This window comes from Orcinus orca, chromosome 9, assembly GCF_937001465.1.
Source record: "Orcinus orca chromosome 9, mOrcOrc1.1, whole genome shotgun sequence".
Classification (NCBI taxonomy): Eukaryota; Metazoa; Chordata; class Mammalia; order Artiodactyla; family Delphinidae; genus Orcinus; species Orcinus orca.
In genome coordinates, this window is record NC_064567.1 from 14,101,818 (window position 1) to 14,123,941 (window position 22,124).

At 50.8% G+C, this 22,124-nt stretch overlaps 1 protein-coding gene across 8 annotated transcripts in view; it reads left to right on the forward strand.

Annotated features, from left to right (window-relative positions):
- The window catches only part of HIPK2 (homeodomain interacting protein kinase 2), a 200,581-nt gene that overhangs the window by 172,611 nt on the left and 5,846 nt on the right, over positions 1-22,124 (forward strand). For 6 of the 8 annotated variants that reach the window (XM_049715069.1, XM_049715064.1, XM_049715065.1 and 3 more), the window contains exons 13-16: positions 3,057-3,301; positions 8,628-8,761; positions 9,856-10,293; positions 21,931-21,982. In XM_049715069.1, the coding sequence (XP_049571026.1) occupies positions 3,057-3,301; positions 8,628-8,761; positions 9,856-10,293; positions 21,931-21,982 (869 nt within the window). Of the gene's footprint in view, positions 1-3,056; positions 3,302-8,627; positions 8,762-9,855; positions 21,901-21,930; positions 21,983-22,124 lie in introns of those variants that run through there. The other 2 variants (XM_033432346.2, XM_004272144.4) reach the window with 1 other exon arrangement.

The window sequence follows — 22,124 nt, forward strand, 5'->3', positions numbered from 1 at the left end:
CATCTGTCTCTGTGAATGTGCCTGTTCTAGAAACCTCGTATAAGCGGAATCACACAGCGTCTGTCCTTTTGTGTCTGGCTTATTTCACTTAGCGTAATGTTTTCAAGGCTTATCCACATTGTAGTTTATATCAGAACTTTATTCATTTTTATAGCTGAATAATAGTCCATCGTGTGGCTGTATCACATTTCGTTTATCCATTGATCCGTTGATGGGCACTGAGGTTATTTCCGCTTTTGGCTATTGTGAATAATGCTGCAGTGAACGTTAGCATGCAAGTATCTGTTAGTTTCTGCTTTCAGTTCCTTTTCGTACTTAACCTAGAGCAGAATTGCTGGGTCATACGGTAACTGTTTACCTCAAACTATGTTTGAGCAACAAGCATATGGGCTTTTTGCATTTAAACTGTTACAAGTAGGAAGTGTAGTTCTTTATAAATTAAGATATATCCATTGTATCAAAGTTAGCATGAAGAACTATAAATATATGCAATCAGCTCATTCCTCACCTTCTTCTGAGTTCTTAATTATCATCTGCACAGCTCACTTGACAGTTCATCGTGGAAGTCTTTATGACATCCCTTCTCTTTAACTGATTATTTTAAAGATTTTACTGTTTAACTTGTCATGTTTTTATACAGTCCCCCACTGAGATGTTAATCTCCTCCAAGAGCGGAGACATGTATTATATTTCTTTATACAGAAATTCCCTGTAGCACCTAGCATAGATCTCTAAGATACCTAACTGATGAGTTTTCACTTCTTTCATATCAATCTCTGGTTTATTCCTAGACTAGAAACTTTTCCAGCAAGTATGTACCTTCATAGAATTCATTTTGCCTAGAGATGTTTTTTGCAAACCTGTTTTCACCTGTTTTTAAATGAAGTAACACTAATAATAATCATGGTAGAAGCTGGCTTTTTTTTTTAACTGGAATATAGTTGCTTTACAATGTTGTGTTAGTTTCTGCCACACAGCGAAGTGAATCAGTCATATGCATACACACATCCCCTCCCTCTTGGACCTCCCGCCCGCCCCTACCCCGCCCCCATCCCACCCAACTAGGCCATCACAGAGCACCAGGCTGAGTTCCCTGTGCTATACGGCAGGTTCCCACTAGCTATCTGTTTTACACATGAAGTGTATTTATGTCAAACCTAATCTCCCAATTCATCCCACCCTCCCCTCCCTGCCGTGTCCACACGTCTGTTCCCTACGTCTGCCTTTCTGTTCCTGCCCTGCAAATAGGTTCATCTGTACCATTTTTCTAGATTCCACATATATGTGTTAATATACGATATTTGTTTTTCTCTTTCTGACTTACTCTAGTCTGTATGACAGATTCTAGGTCCATCCACATCTCTACAAGTGACCCACTTTCATTTCTTTTTATGGCTGAGTAAGATTCCATTATATATACGTGCCACATCTTCTTTATCCATTCATCTAGAAGCTGGTTTTTATAGTACACTTACTATAAATGGTAAGTGCACCATCCACTTTGGATGTATTTTCTCACTTCTCAAAACAAGCCTGTGGCATAGGTACTATTACTATACATCTCACTGATAAGGAGACTGAATCGCTCAGAGGTTGGACAGCTACACCACCAGCACATGCTGACGTTAGACATCTGTCTGCCAGGCGTGTGTCCTTATCCACAGACACAGTTAGGGAGGGACCCTTCTACCCTGAACCAGGGAGGACAGAATATGCAGCCCCAGAAGAATTATCTGGCCCAGATGTCAGCAGGGCAGGGTCCAGGGAGCAGGGCGTCAGGCCCTCTGCGGGCTCACTCCCAGCCCCTCAGCCTTTTGTAGGCTAGCAGCCCTGCTGTCCTCCCACTTCCTGGGGCTCGAGTTCCCTCATTTCTCTGCCGCCCTTAGTGGTGGTAGGATTGATCTTGGAATGTGGCCTGTGGCTGACTGTGTGACCTTGGGCAAGACACCTGGAGGGGGTGTTGTGGCTGCATTAGGTGCTCTATAAATACCAGCTTCTTCTCTTAGCAAAGTAGTTGCAAAGTGACCGTCTAATTTAGGCAATAGATATTTCTTAAAAATAGAAGATCAATATACAAAAATAGATGAAAATCCATTTTTAAAACTTTCCCAATAAGCAACAAATTCCATATTCGTCATCGCACCAGCCTCTCACTAGCTTGGAGGCAGACAGAATTGGTTCCCAAAGGAACCAAACATAAATATCTCCGGAAAAAATGTGCTGGCCCAGAGCCATCCAAAGCCAGTTCCTCCTGATACCTCCTGGTATCAGTGTATTAAGTCTCAGTTATAGGATGAAGACCAGGGATTCAGAGCCACGCCTTCACAGACTCAGTATCTCTGCCCTCACCCAGATACAGTGCCGGTCCCCCACCCCATCGTCGGCCAGGCAGAGGGGAAGCTGCAGGAGGGCCAGGCCTCTCCTGAGAAGGGGACTCAGAGGTCTTGGGTCGCTGCTGTGTGTGGGATCAGCATGCTCAGAGCCTCGCTCTCTCCCGTCCCTCTCACTGCGTCCCGGTTCCTCTTGGATGTCCTCTTCCCTCCTGCCTAAACTGGCTGGGTCTTCCAGGTCCCGAGCCTCACGAGCTTATGTTGTTCCCTTCCCGGCGGTGTTTTTCTCCTACACCTGGGCCTCAGGTGGCCTGGGTCTGGCTGGGTTCTCTGTTTGCTTTCGTGTCCCCTTCCGGTGGCTCAGAGGGCACTGCCACACAGCTCTGTGCTGCACGCACCTCCCCGGTAGGTCAGCTGAGCCCGGCTGCATAGGGGACAGCCCAGGCCTGCCCGGAAGTTTCTCTTGCCCCCATTTCCAGAAGCTTCTGTGGGCCCCCCTCCAGCCCCTTCTCCCGTCCTCACATATTCCCCCGCCCCCACTGGTCAGACTGGTGACACTTGTGCCTCCCCGCTAGGGTTCTGGAGAGCAGAAGTCACATTCCCACCCCGTCTCCGGCTCTGCCTGTCCCCGCCCCTGCCCCAGAGCACAGAGAGGCTCTTCGCCGTCAGTTTGGTGTCTCCCTCCGCAGCCTCTCACAGTCCTGCTTTCTCCCCTTCCGTCTCCAGCCCTGTGTCCAAGCAGAGAAAAAATGTCATCAGCTGTGTCACGGTCCACGACTCTCCCTACTCCGATTCCTCTAGCATCACCAGCCCCTACGCCGTGCAGCACCGCTCCGGGCACAGCGCCGCCACCTTCGACACCAAGGGGAACCTGGAGTCGCACTGCACCGGGAACCCCCGGACCATCATCGTGCCGCCCCTGAAAACCCAGGCCAGCGAGGCGCTGGTGGAGTGTGACAGCCTGGGGCCAGGTAATTTGGGGCCGGGGCGGCCAGGAGCATCTCTCCGGAGGCTGGTTTTCTGGTTCCCTGCTGTTCGCCATCTTGTTACGGGAGAGCTGCTAAGCCCCGGGTGGTAGTAGGTCCTCACCCAAGGATCCTGTTCAAGAAGACTCCCTGTTTTCAGCCCAGGAGGCCAGAGCTGACCTCACATCTGTCAGAAAAAGTCCTCCCTGGGATGGCCGCCTCACTTCTCAGCTGTATCTCATGAATGGATGGATGGATGGGGTAGGGAGTTTGCAAAGAGTTGGCCGCCTGAGCGAAAGAAAACAAGCCTGGTCAGCCCTCAGTGTTTCCTGCTGAGAGGGGCTTGTCTTTGCTCTCACGGGACTGTCCTTCAGGAGCCATTTGTTCTGGAATGATCCCATTTGGGCGCCCCTTAGGGTTCTCACACCTGGAGGCAATGCACCATTTTAACATTCAAGAGAGTGAGAAGGAAGCCTTTCTTTTGTAATATGGGAGAAGGGTGAATGAGAGAGAAGGCGAGTAAGGGAACCGGTGGGTCCCAGGGCCGGTGCATCTGTTTGGGAAAAGATACATCTGAAAGGTGAGACTCTGGACATTGACCCCTCAAACCTCTGCTTGCCGTGCACCCTCGGGTCCTCAGGTAGCCCCGCACGTACCCCAGTTATAAAGATCGCAGCCTTAAGTGCACACAGCTTGGTGTGAAGGGCTCTCCTGCTTAAATAACAGTGAAGGTCTCAAGACTGTGTTGTTGAAAACCTCAAGACCAGCCCTTTTACCCAACAGGAGGAGAAGGAAAATTCCTTTTCATCTGTAATCTAAAATCCAAAATGCTCCAAAAACCAGATTTTTAAGTTTACAGTAAAGTCAGTTGGTAAAACCTGACCTGAACTAACCAGAGGCGATTTATAGTCCCTTTGTCATATTCCTGTCTGTGTCAGAGTCATATTTGTGCCCCTTGGTGAAATGTCCCAGTATTCTGTAGCAGAAATAATCACTTTTTTTTAATTATGTGGTAGTGCACAGGGCTCCACTGGGGGTAACCTAATATATTGAATATATACCACATGACCTTCTAAAATCGGAAATTCTTGATTTCAAAAGTGTCCGACCCCAGGGATTTCAGGGAATTCCCTGGCGGTCCAGTGCTTCGGACCCTGCACTCTCACTGCCGAGGGCCCGGGTTCGATCTCTGGTCAGGGAACTCAAATCCCACAAGCCACGCAGTGCGGCACAAAAAAAAAAAAAAAAAGTGACACCAGGGATTTCAGATCAGAGACTGTAGACCTACGGGAGGAGACGATGCGTGTTGTAAGTCGAGGATGCCCATGTTCCAGGACATCTCAGGGGAACTCTATAATAGTAACGGTCCCTTTACACTTCAGGACGATGGTCTATAAGGATTGGCTCAGGATAGACCTTGCGCAGGTCCTCTAGGAATTGATAAAGGCGGGGGGGGGGGGGAAGGTAGCTGGTGCTGAATTGCCCTTGGCCTTTTAAATACGGTGGAGGATGCACGAGGCAGCGGCCGGATCATCGCAGGCTAGACGTCTTCCAGCTCGGAACTTTGTCGGCCCGGGTGCTGGCGCCAGAATGTGGAAGGTGACAAAATTGAGAGCTACTGAAATTTTTTTGTTTTGTTTTGTTTTGTTTTGTTTTTGCGGTACGCGGGCCTCTCACTGTTGTGGCCTCTCCCGTTGCGGAGCACAGGCTCCGGACCCGCAGGCTCAGCGGCCATGGCTCACGGGCCCAGCCGCGCCGCGGCATGTGGGATCTTCCCGGACCGGGGCACGAACCCGTGTCCCCTGCGTCGGCAGGCGGACTCTCAACCACTGCGCCACCAGGGAAGCCCTACTGAAATTTTAAGACTAGTCCAACCCCCTAGTTAAGACGGGTCAGGGGACTGAGGGCCAGCTTTGTCCCACATCACGCAACAGTTTTCTGTGGGGAACCACGATGGCGAGAGGCGGGGAGGCAGCTCTGTGGAGCCCACAGGTCACGCCTTTCACGCTCCGTTGCCCGTTTCCACCATCAGCCGTCGGGCTGTGGGCCGCCCGTGGCGGTTTTGAGCACTCACCCCACTGCATTTCCACAAGGACTGCTACAGCTGAAGGGCTGAGAATCTCTCAGGGATGTTATCAACCAAAAAAACAAAAAGGAAGGTTATTCTCAGGAAGGCAGCTGGTTCTAAGGCACCTAGTGCCACTGTCTCTGGGGAAGCCCATGGTATAGTTTCCCAATGGAAAGAGAGATTGATGTTCCCCTGTGAGGACACGCTGCACGGTCTTTCTAGTGACAGACGAGGGGCAGGAAGGAACTTCATTCTGGTGCCTGTCCGCCCCCAGAACCTGGTCCTCCTCAACGCTGATATCCTCCGTTAGCTCAGTCGTCCTAGGCTTGGAGAAATCAAGCAAAGCAGCCTTCCTCAGCCTCCTGGGGCCCCGCTGGCCCATTTACGGCCAAGGTGAGAAGCGTTTCAGCCACCTGCGCTGGGCTGCCAGGCTTCCCTGAGCCCCCCAGGTCAGGACGGAGGCTGTGCAGGTGACGGTCCATTTTCTGTCATTGCTAATCCCCTCTGTGGGTCTCAGCTCAGGAAGATTCCCTATTTCTCACATAGCCTCCTCGAGTCTCTTGGGTCAGTTAAGGTTCTTCTGGGAGGCAACAGAGTGAACTCTGCACTGCCTTAAGGCAAATAAGGAATTTATTGGAAGGGTGCAGGGCTGAGAGAAAGTTCAACAATTAAGTCCCAGGCGGGACAGGAACCAGAACTCCTTGGTCTGAGCCACTGGGGGCCCGACACCTGCTCTCTGAACACTGCTTCACCCTGACCCAGTGAGCCCCGGGCTCCCAGTTTCCCAGTCCCAGAAAACAGAACTTGCTGGTCCCAGCTTCGGGCAGACAGCTGTTCCTTGAGCATCGCTTTGGCCAGGGGACAGGGCACTAATAAAGACATCAACCGTAGTTAACACAGCTAACACCTTTAAGGGCTCAACACGTGCCAGATAGATACTAAGCTTCTACGTGCATTAACTCACGTAATCCCCACAACGACCCTACGTGTAGTCACCAGTCACCGTTACTTTCCCAGTTTTCCAGATAAGAAAATGGAAGCACAGAGAGGTTAACTAACTCCACCACGGCCATGCGGCTGTCCCTCCAGGGCTCACCCAGGATGGAAGCACTCTCCCACCTGCCTTGTACAGACAGGGCCACCAGGGGCCATCCGTGAACCCAGGGCTGTTGCTGGGCAGCAGATCTATGAGAGCAGCTAGGCAAGGCTCGAGCAGAGAGCTCTGTACTGTCCTCCCAGCTCCGAAATACGCCTCCGGAACTTGACCTTCAGCACTTGCCTTCTCCGCTCCATGGTCACTTTCTCTTCAGGAGGAAATTACTATTTTAATCTCTTGGTCCCTTTCAGGACCCCCTCCCTGATTCTGGGGTCCCCTGCTCTGGCAACTTGACAAGCTCTGACCCCACTTCCTGTGCCCGCGATGACGGTAGCCTGGCTCTGTCACCCCCATTTCGTCTGAAGCCCTCTAATCTCTTCACTTGCAGCCCCACGCTGTGGATCCCTTGCACTGAGAGTTTCTCCCTGAAATATAATTACCGCAGAATGCCCAGAGAGTTGAAGTAGGAGCAGAGAGGTGCCTCACAGCTGGGCCCAGGCAGCAGACACAGCTGGCGACGCGCGGCAGGGCAGGGAGGGTTGGATGCCTGCGCAGTGGCACCATGGCTGATCGACGGGCACAACGTTCTCCTGATAGGCAGCATTTGCAGCTTTGCATCCCTCAGCCTACAGTGGGTCCCCCGAACCCCGCCCTCCACCCCGCCAGGCTTTGGAGGGCCTTTGAGAGTCTAACCAAGCTTGGCCTGAGCCCAGACCCCGATTCCACAATGCAGGTCAGCTGGGAAGCTTGTGAAGAATACGAATTCCTGGGCACCCCCGACTGGGGTGCGCTTTGGTGGGTAGGATGGGAGGGCCGCTGGGCCCCAAACCACGGTTGGATTTGGGGTCTCTGTTAGGACACGCTGCCCCCTTCCCAGTGAGGCAGCTCTCCCTTTACTTGAGGGGGACTGTGGCCTCGGGGAGCAGAAGGCTCCCCTTGACTTCATTGTGCTCCCCGGTCTCCTGTCCCCCGGTTTCTGGTTTGCCTTCACTTTTCAGCTTTCTCTCCATCAACAATTATCAGCATTCTCTCTTGCCGGCCCCAGCCTCACGCGGCTCCTCTTTGACCCCGATCTCATCACCCTGGGGTTCGTAACAGAATTGATCCAACCCCGTTACGTCAAGGGCCTGATCCTTATTACGTGTGCTTCACTCGTTCTTAGCATCCTTCACACCCAAGAGCTGCCAGACTTGCCCATTTTACACTCGCGACCCCAGGGTGCCTGACTGATACCGTATTAGGCTTTTGTGTTTCCCAACGATGCTCAGCCCCAGGAAATCTTCTGAATTCTCTGCTGAACAGCACAAGAAACAGACCTGCCTCTGAGGTCCTGTGTACATCTTGCCGGTTCTCCCTCAGCTACCAGGGTCTCCCCTTGAACTCCCCACTCTGGGCAGCTCCCTCACACGTGAGTGGTTTTAGAGTCGGGGAGTCTGCGGAGGACAACGTAGGTTTGGGCGGATGTCCGGATTCCCTGTGCCAAAGGCTTCTTGGCAGTCACTGTGGATCACTTCCTCTTGATCTAGACAGAGCTTCAGCACAGAAACGTCTGACGTCAAGAGAGACACTGAGAGGCAGGCGAACAGTCGCACTTGATTCCGCACATCCTGTACCCGGGCGTACAGTCCTCTGCCTGTGCCCCCTGGAGACACGAGCCCCACTCTGCCAGGAGCTGGTGTTCACAGACCACTCAGCACCGAAACTGACGCGAATGGTTTCTTTAATATAAACCTCCTCGCCCTATTCATTTTATTCTGGCTGTTTCTCCCCCTGGGGCATGTAGTCCCTCTTTTGAGACTCGGTTTTCTGTATGCTGCTGCATCTGTCAGCGTGTCTCTGCATCTCGGCAGATGGCCCCCCGCTGCACCCCTGGCTGGGACACGAGGAGCTGCAGAGAGCTCTCCTTCTGTCTCTTAGACTCTCCTTATGCTTTCGGTGTCACCAGATAGTAATTCTAAAGTCCAGCAGGGTTTGCTCCCAAGCCGCAGGCCAGGTGCCAGCCCAGAGGCGGCATCGTCGCTGGGTCTGGGGCAGTGCTGCTGAATGGTGATCACCCAGTCTCGGTAAAGGGTTCTTGGAAGACCACTTGTTGTCCCCCAAGGAGTAGGGTCTTCCGGGCAGCTGAGGGCCTGTGACGGACCTGTGACCTTTTCCTCCTCCCAACACAGTCACCACCAGTCACCACTCGTCCTCCTACAAGTCCAAGTCCTCCAGCAACGTGACCTCCACCAGCGGTCTCTCTTCAGGGAGCTCATCTGGAGCCACTGCCTACCGGCAGCAGCGACCTCTCAATCTCAGCCAGGTAAGCCCGCCCGACGGCCGCTCGCCAGGGGCGCCAGGGTGGACCCTTGCCCACCTCCCGGAGACTCAGCCCCTCCCGTGGCGGCAGGAGGCGCCCCGAGTGACCGCTGGTGTTCTCGTTCTGCTGTGGGTCACCTTGGGGGAGGCGGATCCCCGATTCACAGAGAGCCGGCCCAAAGCAAAATGACTCGTCTGATGCTCCGAAGTACTTAGTGACGTGGTGCCAGAGCTTAAAAATAGGCTGGCCCACGTCTTGCTATTTCGGCCCAGCAAAGGGTAAAACACTGCGTCTGGGTCCCATGGTCCGGCCATGCTGGGCCTAGCGAGTCATTACAGTGAAGGAGGCCTCCTACAGGGACCTCACACCCAGGAAAAGAGCCGGAGGATTCGGAGAAGGTGGGTGACATTCAGGGGAATGTGAACAAGACAGGGTCTCCACGGGCAGCGCTCAGCCTGTGTGTAGAGGGTCACTCAGGTCCGAGTTGCAAAGTGGACTGCGGGCCCTGTTTCCTTAGAAGCTCAGAGGTAAGATAAGGGGGAGTTTGTGTTGAGAAGCCCTTCATCGGAAGCGGTGCCCCTGGCTGTAAACCGAGGCCGCGTCCGTGTCATGACTTAGGTTCTCCAGGTGAGAGAGGGCTGCTTCCTGTGTACCTGTGACCTCAGACAGCGAAGTGTCTGAGAGCCTGCAGTTTAGGGAGCAGGACTTCACGGTGAGAGAGGAAGGGGCTCCTTTCGACACTTCACAGCTGCAGGATGCCTTCGGGGGACCTACTGGCTCCCGTTCCCTTTGCGTCTGGCTCTGAGTGTCACCCAGCCCGGAGCATGGCTGGGCACGGCTTTCCTTCTCAGCCCAGGCTAATTGACACTTCGCGGGCGCGCGAGGGAGGCGTCTTCTGTTACGCCTGCCGTCCTCTCCCTCCGCCTTCCCCCCGCCCCCTCCTCCCCACCTTGCTCTCCTCCGCACTCCCCGCCTCTCCCTCCTCTCCCTCTCCCCCGCCCCCGCCCCGCCCCTCGCGGCCTCTCCCGTGGGTGCGCATGCGTGCGCGTGTCCAGCCCTGATGACGCAGCCCTCTCCTGGTGCTTCTCCCCGTCCAGGCTCAGCAGCACATCACCGCAGATCGCACGGGGAGCCACCGACGGCAGCAGGCCTACATCACCCCCACGATGGCCCAGGCGCCATACTCCTTCCCACACAACAGCCCCAGCCACGGCACCGTGCACCCGCACCTGGCCGCCGCCGCCCACCTCCCCGCCCAGCCCCACCTCTACACCTACACGGCGCCCGCCGCCCTGGGCTCCACTGGCACCGTGGCCCACCTGGTGGCCTCCCAAGGCTCGGCGCGTCACACCGTGCAGCACGCCGCCTACCCAGCCAGCATCGTCCACCAGGTCCCCGTGAGCATGGGCCCCCGGGTCCTGCCTTCGCCCACCATCCACCCGAGTCAGTATCCAGCCCAGTTCGCCCACCAGACCTACATCAGCGCCTCTCCAGCCTCCACCGTCTACACTGGATACCCACTGAGCCCCGCCAAGGTCAACCAGTACCCTTACATATAAACACTGGAAGGGGAGGGGAGGGGAGGGAGGATGGCCAGAGGGTAGGAGAGAAAGGAGGAGGGACGAGGGGGGAGCTGGGCTTTTTATACTGAAGGTGCCGCACAGAAACAATGCAAACGGGGCAGGGGAGGGGAGCAGGGGGCAGGGACGGGACACAAATGAAACTTGAACTAGGAAGTAGGAGGACTGAGAGCGGAGAAGAGAACATTTTAAAAAGGAAGGGATTTAAGGAGGGGGGGAAATCTATGCTTTTTATTTTAAAAAAGAAAAAGAAAAAAAAAGAAAACGTCAGTAACAAAAAACCACAGCTCACGAACCCATTCTGCACCAGACTGGAAAGGAGAAGAAGAGAGCCACGGAAGATTCCAGAAATTGGGGGGGAGGGGGGCCGCCCAGTGTTTGAAGAACTTTATGAATTTTTCAAAGATTATTTTCGTATGGCAGCAAGTGGTGTTTAAGAATTTGCTGTCAGGGACACCTGATACGAGTTTTAATCTATTGGATTAAAAATCCAATAGATTTTTAATGATTGAACGTAAGAATTAGGGATTTTTCCAGAACTCTAAAGGGTCAGCAACCGTCTAGAAAGGTCAGGCCGTGGCCGGAGGAGGCTGGTATCTGGGGGCGGGTCCGGGGCTGGGGAAGCCCCGATCTGGCCCACTTGCTGGGAGCAATGGGGGCAGCCGGGCTGAAGGAGGACCCCTGGGAGAGGAGGGCGCGTTTTCTCTTTCTGAGCACTCTGGATAAATCCCTAAGCAATGATATTCCTCAAATGTCATTAATGATTTTTTTTCTTTTCTGAAGATTTCTTTTCTCTTTGAGTCCATCCCTCGTCACGTAGCGTAGGGCCCGCGGCGTCGCCGGCACCCTGGTAGATGTCGCAGTCTGCACCTGTCTGTGCTACTTTGTGTTCACCCCCAACGATACCAAGAGACTATTCCTCAATGTAATTGCACAAGAAGAGCGATCTCACCTAGGCACGTGACCCGCGCCGTGGTCCAGGTGCACGCGCGGGTGCCCGCGGTGCCGCGCTCCTGTCCCCGGCACCGCCGCCGGCTCTCGCAGACTTGGTTTTACATCTTTCCCTCCTAGTGCCTTAGCGACCGGGGACGCGGTTGAGGGTTTACTTCCACGGTACTCCAAGAAGCCGGCTGAGGCGAGTCACATCATCTCAGCCCTTCTTCTGTGCTGTTGCAACATTTTACTCTGGTCTTTCCTCTTTTTTTTTTGTTTGTTTGTTTGTTTGTTTAATTTCTATTTTATTTTAATATCTGTTGTCTTTCCTGGACTGTTTGCTAGCAGAGGGGTGTCAGGCAGCTGGCAGGGGCTAGGTGAGCCCGTGGATCTGGAGAGAGATGTGCGAGATGGATGGTGGTGGGTGAATCTGACGATGGTGATGGCTTTGGATGACTTTTACTTTGGAGACAGAGCAAGAGAGACTCCCCACCCTGTACCCTCACCCAGTTCTGCCCCCAGGGTTGGGAGGGCAGGGGCTCTGCCATTCATTGGGACCGCAGGTCCCATCTCTGTTTTAGGAATGTTGGCCTTGCCGGGCAGCCGCCTTCAGCCTCCAGTCCTGGCACAGCCTCCCTGTTGCTGTCCGCGGGATGGAGAGGAGGCCTGGTAGCGGGCCCAGCCCCGTGTTCTCAGACTCGCGCCCCTCCCCACCCTGCCCCGCTTCACTCGCGCAGCCCTGCCCCCTCTCCTCTGGTTCCACCAGCTGTGTTTTGCTCTCACCGTTTTGCCGGGTCCTTCCCCCTGTAGACAGCCATCAGCCGTCGTTTGCTGCTGAATCGTTCCTCGAGTTACCCAGGCCTACCCAAGGAACGCCTTCGTTTTTGGTTTTTGAGGAGTCTGGTGGGCAGAGGCTGGAGGGACATTTATGAGGGTAACCATGTAGTCCTGTACTGCACTTTGGAAAACACTCCCATGGGCAGTTCAGTTTCCAAGGAAATTTGCCCTTTGCCCTCTTTGCACCTTTGATACATTCTGAAATTTTTCTCAGGCTTTGAACACTGGTGGGGGTGAGGGCAGAGGGGTCACTCTGTCCATAGCAAATTATTCTTGAAATACGTGAATGTTGGGAAACGCTGTCTGGTCATCAGTGGGACTTGAAAGGGTGGTCCTAATGGTTTGATTCTTGAGGCCGCGTCCTTAACTGACCCCAAAGCCAAGTTTCCAGGGTGCAGAGAGATGGCTCTCAGTTTCGGACAGAAGTCCGTCCTCACGCTCCCTCACTTTCTGTCCTCGTTCTGTGGTCTCCCTTTACGATCGATCTACTGTGAAAGGTGTTTTTATCGTGATATCTGACCTAATTCAGTAACGAAGCCAAGCCCTTACCTTAGCTCTTAGCTGTGAAATGTGAAATAACTCTGGAAATTTCCCCTCTCCAAGCATAAATGCTACTTATCCTACAAAGAAATCGGTCCCCAGGTTGGAACCAGCCTAGTCCCAGCCTTAGGCCGGAAGGAAGGAAGGGCACCATGTCCCACTCGAGGCAGGGCAGGCTCGGGCAGAGCCCCAGGTACCCAGCGGGCCCGCCGGGGAGCCATTGGCAACAGGACAAGATTCTGTCCTCGTGGTGCCACGATCAATACGTCTTTATCCGGACATGGGGAAGTGCCGTCGTTCTCAGACGACAGAAACATGGTCTGTCCAGAGAGAGTGAGGGGAGGAAAGTCTTTGGAGGACATGTGAGCCAGAGGGCTCCCAGAGCCGCGCCAGCCTGGGGAACCATCTCTGTTCTGGACTCTTGGCATCCGGAGGGCAGCAGTGCCCCGTCCGATCTTCCCGCGCTCAGTTACAGAAGTCTTGGCTGCAATGAGCCAGCATTTTTGCCTTATTGGGTAGCATCCTGGACCCCCTTGTACAGTTCACTTCCAGCCCTTTCTAGATCTGATCTTTTATAGGAAAAGACAACATAGCCTTCCATTTTAAAGAAAATTATTTTGTCTACTTAAGTTGGAAGTTGCTCTTTCACCTGATATTTTCTTTCCTTTTCTTCCAGATCAGGAATGAAAGTTTCGTGCTGCTCATAAAGATATTATTGTACTAATTATTTTGGTTATTACCATTGTAATTATTATCGTAATCATCATTTTGATACTTTAGTTGGGGTTTTAAAATGCACATTTATTCCAAGTTTCTTTGTGTTTTCTCTTTAATATTTAAATTTATTTTATTACATCTGTGAGTATCTGAGTAAACAGGAGGGACATGCAGATGTCTAGTTTTGTCAGACCAAAAAACAAAAAGAAGGAAAGGAAAGAGCCAGGAATTAGGAAAATGTCAAGAAATATCCACCACAGAACAAAAGTTTGAAGAATCAAAGCCTTTATCTCTGTATAGGTCAGATTGGGCTCTGGACAACATGGTCCATGGTCACCATCAATGCTGTATTCTTCTAGATTCTCAGTGGCCTGAGAGGAGATCTGAGGAGGCATCTCATGGGCTGAACCCTTAGCCGTGGTCCTCTCCCATGTCCCCTGTGCTTCTGAAACCTGCTAAGTAGATCCCGGGCATGCCTCGTGTCTGATACTGACCTGTCAAGCAAAAAAAAAAAAAAAACTCCCCTCTGCCCAGAGCTGACTCAGCCCCTTTCCCAAATGTCCCCCCTTTTCCCATCAGCACACCAGGAGTATGGCTTACATCCTTCAGTGCAGAGATAACTGACCCCTCCTAGAAGCCACTGGAGGTAAACAAGCTGATGGAAAGTGCTAGGCAGGTGGTACCTTCCCCTGGGAAACGTCAGCCTCCCTTCCTCTCACTAACCACACTGCCCACTTCTTCAGTGCCCCCCGAACCCCGGTACATGTTCTCAGCACACAATTGTAGGGACAAACTGTGGAGCCAAAAAAAAGGTGGAGGGTTAATAGGAGGCCAGAGGAACACTGACAAAAGTCCAGCAGCTCCTTGGACATTGCAGGCTGCTGCCCCCCTGAAATAGTTGGCCGACGGAGGGGCACAGTGGGGCCTCGAGCCAGGCCCACGGGGCTCCGACTGTGCCCCTTAAGGCACGGTGCTGTGTGCCATGGGGCTTTTTAAATCAGCTTGAGGTGCCTACACGCGACCCACCAAACCCAGAAACTGCCGGGCCCCGGGTGGGTAAAGGAAGGTCTGGAATGGCTGGCTTCACTGAAGCTAATGAAGGGAGACACCAGGCCATGCCCAGCCCAGAGCCGCTCAGCAAACATTAGCGCCCTCCCCGAGTCGCTATCTGCCTTCCTCTTCCAGCCGAGCACAGAGCTGTGGTTCCGAAGCCCCAGGAGACCCCAGTGGGAGAGGCCAGCCCCTGCGTGGGCTTCCTCAGCGTCTGCCCCGGCTCCCATCCTGCCCTCCAACTCCGAGTCGCCCTGGCAAATAGGATGAATAAAAGGCTGCCCGTCCCTAAGACCCAGCTCTCACGTAGAGGAATGCAGACCTAGTCCTTATTTAGATCGCAAACAACTTAGAACATCATCTGCTCTGGAATTGACTCCATCTCTCTTTACTGAGGAAACGTGGTTAAGGCTAAAAGGGAAGGTTGAAAAGGACCGGGCAAGGAGAACCTCGTAACTGGAGCCTTAGGGACCGCAGGTCGATTTGCTTCTGCTCGGTGGGGTCTCGCAGACCCCGCTGGGTATTTGCACCCGTATCTCTGCGCTTAGTGCCTCTTCCGTGATGGTTTGGCTGTTTCCAAGGAGAGGGGTGAGCAGGCCGATGGGTGCGAGAGTCTGAGGCTTGGTGCCAGTTAATACTGCGAAGTGGAACATGTGGTTGATGGAGTGCAGAGGGAAGAGAAGGGTTGGGGTCAACCAGCGGTTGTCTCCTGGACTGTATTTGCATTCCAGCCTTACTGGCGGTGGGTGGCTGGCGGGCTGTGGGAGCCAGCTGGCCTTGTCCTCTTCACCCTGGAAGACTCAACCCGCCCAAACACCAGATTGTGGGATGTAAGGAAGGGAAGGTGAGATCAGCCCAGCTGCTAACGGGCGGATTTCCCTTGACCAGACCTTTGGTGTTGCAAACACTCATTTTGGAACAAGCTTGCGGTGGAGGATTTGGGTTGTGTGAATGCGTGTGAGTGAGTGGAGCAAACTTTCTTGGAAACTGGAGGAAGGAGATGAGGAGGCTTACGGAGCTATTGCTGATGGGCTGTGGTTGATGAAACGCGGTGCGCCGACGGGCTCACCCCAGCTTTCCTCCCGGGTTCTCTGGCGCTGGGGCAGGGTAGGATGTGGGGCTCTCGCTGGCCTGTTCAGCAGCTGCTGGGACAGAAAACAGACAGAAGAGGAAAGCGAGGTGCCCCCAAGCAGCAGGGAGGGCGCGGCAGAGAGGCCGGGGCTCCTTCCGCAGGTCGCGGGCCTCGCCGGGTGCCGCTCAACGCCAGCCCAAGCAATTCTGCCAAGAAATATGCCAGCCAGGGCCATGCATGCTTCCCTCCCTTTTCTTCTCTGTCTTTTCCTTCTGGTGTGTCTTACAGATTTCAGATGGGGAAGCCTCAGAGTTGAGCAGGCCTGAGCTGTCCTAACCAAATTGGAAAGGAAAGTGAAAGTCTTCCTTTCTTTAGCCAAAGAACCCTTCTCAAAGACACCCCAGATATGGACAGAGTGGCGTTCCTCTCCCGGCAATAATGACTTTGTCAGAGATGCGATCCCATTTGTCTCCCTCTTTCGTCTCTATCCTGACTTGGAATTTTTTTTTTTTTTTTGCTTTTATTTTAAAACTGTGCTCATCTTGTAAGAGGAGTGGAGGTTCGTAACCCTAAATGCTGCTGCTGTTGGGAAACTGGAGGCACCGCACGGATCTGTGGGCTTAACTAACCTCACGTTACCTCGGGCATCAGCCAGAGCAGACCTTCTGCCAGGAGGTGCGGCCGCATCAGGGTCCGGTGCACACTGGGGCCGGACTCGGGGTGTCAGTGCTTTGCTGCCTTAGGACGCTCACTTCTGATCTCCACAGACTGGACTCAGTGGAGAAGTGGAGACGGTGAAATGACATTTAAACGCAGTAGAAACCTTTTGGAGGCTTTCGGCGCCCTCGCTCACTAGAGCGACCCAACCTAGGAAAGGCTGCTCACATCCTTCCTGCAGCTTCCAGAAGCCCAGGAGAGCCAGCTCCAAGCCAGTTCTTCCCGTGAGACCCAGTGAGAATTTACAGAGAAGCGACCCTCCTGTGGGGCACGCTTGCTCTGGGTACCTCTACCAGCAGGGAGCTTCCTGGTGCCCCAGCTTGACTCCTGCAGGCCTTCGAGAGCCCCTAATCACAGGCCCTTGCATTAGAATGCTACGTTGACTGTCTCTTCTTGGTAAAAACTTGTCACATCCCTCCAGTGAATAAGAGCCACCATTTGCTGAGTGCTTTCAGTACTCCAGGCTCGTGCCAAGCCCTGTGTGAGCTCATGGCGCCCTCAGATCCACGCCATTTACAACACCCCCTCCCCCATTTACAGAGGAAGGAGTTGATGAGACAGCTGACCCTCTAAGAAAGCAGCATGCGTTAAAGGAAAGAAAATACCATGGTGGCCCCAAATCCCCAAGTTTCTAGTGAAGTTTTTTGTTAATCAGACCTTTACTAAAATATGAATTGTTTCACTTCTTGAATTAGCATCAGTAAGTGGCCTCGTGTTTCTGATGAACCATCTAATGATGTTCCCATTGATTGTGTGCCAAACACTGTTCTGACAGTCGCTCACGTTTATCCCATGTCCTTCGGTCTTCATAACGACCCTATGAAATCTGCAGTACTAGTCCCCTTACAGATGAGGTAGCTGGCTTGGTGAGCTGGTAACCAGCCTAGGATCACACAGCTAGTAGGGGAGCCTAGCCCTGAACCTGGGCCTGCCCAGCTCCAGAACCGAGCTCGCAGACACCAGCCTCGGCTGTCTTCTAGGTGTGTGAGCGAAGAAAGGTCTCGAAGGAACGTTGCCCCGTGCCACCCCTGCCCCATGCCTGGAACTCAGCAGAAGGTCTGTGTGTAGAGAGAGTCCTGAATTGGATCCAAACAGCAGGGGCAGAATTAGTTTGACTTTTAGAGAAAATCTTAGGGGAGTTTCTTGATTCATAGTAGAGTTCATTTTCTATTCCTTTCCAGTGTACCAATTAGCTTTAGTAGTGCTGCTACAACAAACTCTTATAAGAGTGAAGGAAAAAAAAGTGTTCTTTTCTTTAAAAAAGAAAATAATTTTTTTTCTTGCTTATAGTTAATTCTAGAAAGGCAATACTAAAGGTATATATTTTTTTCAAAATGCTATTTTTTACTGCACTGATAAATATGACAACTCTGGTCTCTGTAATCGATCCACTCTTCAGCTCTGGGTAGAACCAGATGCGGGATTCACACCAAATTTGTAAATACCGTATGTGGGTCTGGTGTCCAGGAACTGTTTTCTTTGTGCTTAAAAAAAAAAAAAAAAAAAAAAAAAAAGAAGAAGAAGAAGGAGAAAGACAAGATGACTTTCAGAAAGAGGAACAAAGTTTTCTTTCGAGATAGTCTTCTCAAAGAAATGGAAAGCAACAGTTGTGTAAACTGAGAAAAGCTAGCCAACTTTCAGGAGATAAGGAAGGAGAGTCTCTTGCTGAGGCATGAGATTAATAGTAACACAGAAGATTTTTACTTTGCTTGAAAGGTGGCGAGAATTTAGAAATGCTTTAGGACTAGATTTTTAATTTTTTAGAAAACTATCACCATTTGTTATGAAACATCTCCTCAGTTGTTTGGGGTGGGGTTTTCGTTTCTTTTTTTACTTTAAAAACTACTTTATTGACTGGCTCCAGGCATGTTTGCCTAAATTCTTAGGTAGTTTACACAAGTTCTAGAATCTTCTAGAACTTAAATTCCATTGGAAGCAAACCCAGCTGATCAGAATTTGAGATCCTGGTTGGTTTCATTCAATAGGTATTCTGGAATTCTGACAGAACACCTGAAGATTTTTTTAAAGAAGGTTTTAGATACATTATCTTACACAAACTGTGACCTGATGGCAATAATTACCTCAAATGTGGGCATTCATCCTGGTTATAGCCTTTTTTGAAATCATGTAGCCAGCTCGATCTTGGGATTTAAAAGACTATGAACTCTGTGTGGGCTGAAAATAACGATTAATGCACACCCTGGTCATTGTTGCTTAAGTGAACTCTGAAAATAGGTAATCTTTACAACAAAAATGGAACCAAGGAAGAGATTATTCCTTGTGTTTTGTAATCAAATGTGATTTTCAAATGCACATGTTAAGTATATATGTTTTTAGCTACTGTAAAATGCTGTTAGGCTTCTAAGATATCAAGAGAGTCACATTTTAAAATGCGTGAACTAAATAATTGACTGTGGATACTTAAGCATATTTCTGGCTACGTTTTATAGTTAAAGTGTTTTATAGTTTACATGTAAACTGGTACTTTTTAAAGAAAATTTCTGTTTATAACTGACATCTTCAAACCCCAGCAATTTCGCCTCTTTAGTTGGAGGCCACGTTCCCCCAAGGCACCCCAAGGCAGGTGTGTTCTACCCATACTGTTGTGTAGCCTTCCATATTACTGGTTTCCATGGGAACATGAGAGAATGTGAAAGGATTTCCAGGTCGAGCAGGGAAGGGGTGAGTCCACAGCCTGGGCCAGATGCGAAGATCTCTTGCCACGTTGTATCCACACTGGTCGTCAAGGCCTTCTCTTTGACATCTTGGAAGAGGCAGAGAGAACAGATACCTGGTTTGTTGATTCTGTCTTGATTTGAATGTTTAATTTATTCATCGGTCCACTGACTTCCAGTCACCGGGCAGTAGAAGACACTGGGATTCAGGTGGCCCCGAAGGTACAGCTGCTATTTCTGGGCCCCCAGCAATATTCTGATTGGCGTTTTGCAGGGGAGAGTCATACACCCCTGTGCCCATACTTATTGGTTGGGTTTTCCATCTATCTGCTGTCATTTGTTCCTTTTCTCCTTTAAAACAAAATAAGTGTAAAAGGTTGTGTTTCCTTTTCACTCTTTGTCAAACTTCGTTTTAAAGCCTAGGTCATTAGGAGGTGGGATCTAGATTTTTTGCTAGAGATTGTAAGTGCTGCTGAGTGGGGGAGGAGGGGACTGGGGACCGAGGGGCAATGGGGGTGGGGGGGAGGAGCAGTGAGATCCGTCCGAGTAGAGGTCATAATTGAGAGGGCCCATCACCATGATGCAGGAGCCAGTTTCCCTAAGAGTTTTGGTTCATTTCTTCTTTTCTCTTGTGCCACAACCTTGGTGCAGAGGACCTGCTGTGATCTGAAGGGCATTCCTTTAGCAGATAACATCTTGAAAACTGCTGAACACCTGGGACCAGGGAACGAACTGGTGGTTGTTTTTAATGCATTTGCTTTTCCGCTGTGAACTCTGTTGATGGTATGCTCTTACCACAGTTTTTGGTTAGAAATGTCATTGTAAAATATTTTTCATCTTGCCCCTCCTAATTATCCTCTGCTTTCCTCTGTTTGGTTTTTTCCCTTTGATTTAATTAACCAAATGAATTTTATGTCATGGTCTTTGGGGCTTAATCATATTTTTTAAAAATAAAGGTATAGAAATTGGCTTTTTTTTTTTTTATTTAAGTAACTACGCTGTATCTGAAAAAGGACTCTGCCCTCGCTCTCTGGTTGCCTTTCAGCCAGCCTCCACACGAACATCCTGGCACTCCCTCCCCCCTTCTTGTGTTGGGTCACTGTCCCTGTGGCCACCTTGGCCTCTGCCCTGCTGTCACCACAGCCCCGTGCCCAGGCACCCAGGACTCCCGGGAAGCTCTCAAGAGCCAGGAAGAAGGACCCACTTAGACTTGTGAGTGGTGGTCTTGCCTCCCTGTTAGATGCTCGCCTGCTTGGTTGAAGGGGCAATGGATTTACTATTATTGTTATTATTGTTATTATTATTATTATTAATTATTATTTTAATAGTTTGGCTCAGGAAGAACTTGGGAGATGGAAAGTGACTTGACCACGCCCATCCTTCGTAGCTTTCTGTGACTTATGGATGGAACCTAAAGTGTCCCCACCTCACCCCACCCTCCTCCCTTCCTGCAGATATTCCTGTTCGCCGCCACCGCGGCGCATGGTTTCTCCCCACCGTCTCACTCCCCCTGTCACCTTTCACCCTTTCACTGTTGTGTTACTGCTCATTTAAAGCTTTCTTCTGTGGCTTTCCCAGGGCACAATCATTTCTGGCCCCCAAAGCATCTCCTCATCCTCTTTCTGTGCGTTTTTTTTTAACCAAATGAAGTAGACCAGGAAGTCATACTTTGGGGCAGCAGAGTTTCCAGTCTAGTAGAATCACTGTATAGATATAGATGCTGATATATATGTTTGTGTATATATATATCAAACCAAATTTCTGATAGGAAAAGTATAGCTTTACGGATGAAGGGGGGAGAGGAGCTTTTAGAAGTCGGAGTCAGCGTTGGGTGGTGGATGGGGGGAGCCCGGGGCGGCCCAGGCTGCACCTTCGCACGTGGCCTGAGGCCGGGCGCCGGGCCCCGGCCACCACCCTGCCACAGTGGAGGCAGGTGGCCCCAAAGGGGAGCCGCTGCTCTCTGGGTCCCTAGCGACAAGGGCATAGATGAGTGAGGGGGGCAGCACATCAGAATGACCGGAATTTTCCATCCTGTTTTGCTTTGACCACATGTTATTGAGCTGCAGCCTCTGATATTATATCATGTTTCCAAAAATGGTATCCATTAGGATGGAAAGAGAACGGATCTGTAGAAATGTTTACCTTTCAACTGCCCACAAATTCAGGACACCCTGGATAGAAAGCCGCACTCCCCAGAATGAGAGCAGGGAAGAGGAGGCCCGGTGAGGCTCGGTCACCGGTCCCAGGAACGCGGTTCCTCCCCAGGGCCATCTCGCCCAGATCTTTCTCTACCAGGTCATCTCAGCTCAATTACCCTATGGAAGCCCTGGCCTGTTGTGTTCCTTCACTGTACGGTTTCTGTAATAAAAAGTGTTAATCCATGTTAATCTTTGTGAAAATTATTGCGTGCAACAGTATTTTCTCGTGTACCTCTTTTTCCTATGTGAATTGTCCCTCTTTTCTTTTTTTATTTATAAATGTCTACTTTTTTAAAAAGACAAACCAATGTGTTGTAGGCCTATATGTAACCTATCCCTTAGTCTCATATTATAGGTATAAGAATGGATATTTTACTTGGCTTTAGAATGTTTTACAAGAAAAATAATTCTTAACTGATCAAGTCCTTGCTACTAAAATGCTTGTGTTTTTCATCATGACGTCGTGTGCTTCTAAATTAATGATCATTTTCGTTGTAGAAAAATGGAGTGAATTTATATTAGTCTTGGAAACTAATAATAGCATTGTAAATTTATGAGATGATTTTAACAGAAAAAAATTATAGAAGAATATAGTTATTTTAATTGTAATATTACTAACTGTAGGGTGAGAAAGGGGGGTCCCGTTGTGGTGAACTATGTTATAGCTTGTTACTTACAGTTTCTTTTTGATCATTTTTTCGGTCTCTGAGGTGAAACGAGTTATTAATTAAAATTTGTAAACTCACATATGCATATTGTATATGTGTAGAAATGTAATCACACTTTGTCTTGGAATTACATTAAACTGTTTGGAATCACTGTACACTCAGCCTGGCATGCTTGTTTATTCTAGAACCAGACCAGTTCTGAGGCTACAGAGGTTATCGTTACCAGCCACATCTTTTGTAAGTTATTTAGCCCTCCGGAGAGTATTCAATACCTCTGAACATGTTCGCAACCCACCACTGCATTTAAAATTTGCCACTATGTGTGGCGGTGGAGGGCGGGCTTTGAGGTCGTTTCACTACCTGCTCCGGGCAGCTGGGT